At 46.7% G+C, this 1,561-nt stretch overlaps 1 protein-coding gene across 1 annotated transcript; it reads right to left on the reverse strand.

Moving 5' to 3' along the window:
• Positions 1–56: 56 nt before the first annotated feature.
• Positions 57–1,232, reverse strand: T265_15954 (hypothetical protein; the record flags this gene model as incomplete). The annotated part of the gene is made up of 1 exon (XM_009179397.1): positions 57–1,232. A coding segment is annotated over one exon (1,176 nt), but the record flags the coding sequence as incomplete, so codon positions are not given.
• Positions 1,233–1,561: the final 329 nt, after the last annotated feature.

The following is a 1,561-nucleotide window of genomic DNA, read 5'->3' on the forward strand; positions in this document are numbered from 1 at the left end:
ACCACGCCAAACAAACGAAGGACGTTGGGATGACTTAATCGTATCATGATATCTACCTCCGCCTGTACTTCGGATAGCTGTGCAGCGGCCTCTGCGGACAAAACTCCACTGGTCTTCTGCAGCCGAGGATTTTCGCCTTTAGGCGGCCCGTCTGGATTAGCACCATTAACAAGTCCTTCAGAGCCGGGCACTTTATTGGCCTTAGATTTATCAGTTGGCACAGGAAATACGGATCCGCCACCTAACCGAATCCGCTTCACAGCCATGAGTAAGCCCGTTCTTGTGTCTCTAGCCTGGTAGCAATGAGAAAATGCTCCGTGGCCAAGAATGGGCCCACGTATCCAATCGATTGACTCGTAGTATTCATCAGCACTGGGAAGTTTCTTCGTCGAACGAAACGCATCCATTACCATAGATAAGGCAGGAACAGGAAGAAGTGGTCGCAGCGAACGAGAACATCGTCGCAGAGCCGACCGCAGGACGGCATTCTGTTCAGTTCTTAGTTCGGCTTCAGACCCTAAGGAACGACCACCGTAAGTAGGTTCATTCATACAGTCGGAGAAATCCTCCCGCTGCCGATCCACATCCTCGTCTTCTTCACATTCGCTCATACTGCTATAATTTTCAGACTCAGACAGGGGCACCAGATCATAAGCAGGCTCCAGAGCAACTCGGAAAAAGTGAGGATGTTCGGATTCAGATTGACGTTCATTAGCAAACTCAGTTTCTTGTACAATAGAAATCTTTCTTCTCGGTGGAGGAGTCGGTGGTTGGTCCATAAGCATTGCGACAGAAGAGGTCTTTTGGTTGAAAGCTGGTGATGAAGAGCGACTTTTATTGGAAATATTTTTACAGTGCCGAACAGTCATACAAGACATGGTTTCGATAGTCTTAGATGTCGGAAGCTTTGCCGTGGTTTTCTTCACTACCTGCGCACTCCTTGGTGGTATGCTTGGAGCTTCGCTTAGGGTCATTCTTACAGGGATTAAAGAAGGCTCTGGACCGACAACCAAATTTGGGTATAAAAGTGGTGCCAATTTGTTCCGAATCCAAGCAGCCAACGGAGCTTCTGTCCGGTTGATTTCCACATCCACAAATTCTCTCGGACAAAAGTCATCAGAGCTGTAAGGCGTTTGTGCACTGTGAACATTTGATGTTGAAGTATATTCTGGAGGAGTTCTGTTTCCGTAAGTCAGCAGGGAACGAGCCGCAGTGAGAAACACCCGACGAGCCTGACAGTCAGAAATGAATAAATTCATATAAGCCATGATTTACACAGCATCTCACCTGATGGGTATACAAACCTGATAATACTGCCATGGTTCGGGAACCAAAAAGTGGGGAAAGGGACAGAGAAGTTCAACTAATTTGGCTTTGGCGCGAAGCTTTTACTTATTCAGCAGAGGCCTATTTGATGGATTTGATCTACCCAGTTAGAGTTACTCTAGTCCAGCAATCGGGATAAGAGCCCAACTTCGTAATGCTTACTTATTCAAACACCCAAGCTTTTGAAAGTTCACTTCGCCTTAAATCTAGTTTCAGAGAAGAGCATGGTCAGTTT

Source organism: Opisthorchis viverrini (assembly GCF_000715545.1).
Source record: "Opisthorchis viverrini unplaced genomic scaffold opera_v5_2310, whole genome shotgun sequence".
Lineage (NCBI taxonomy): Eukaryota > Metazoa > Platyhelminthes > Trematoda > Opisthorchiida > Opisthorchiidae > Opisthorchis > Opisthorchis viverrini.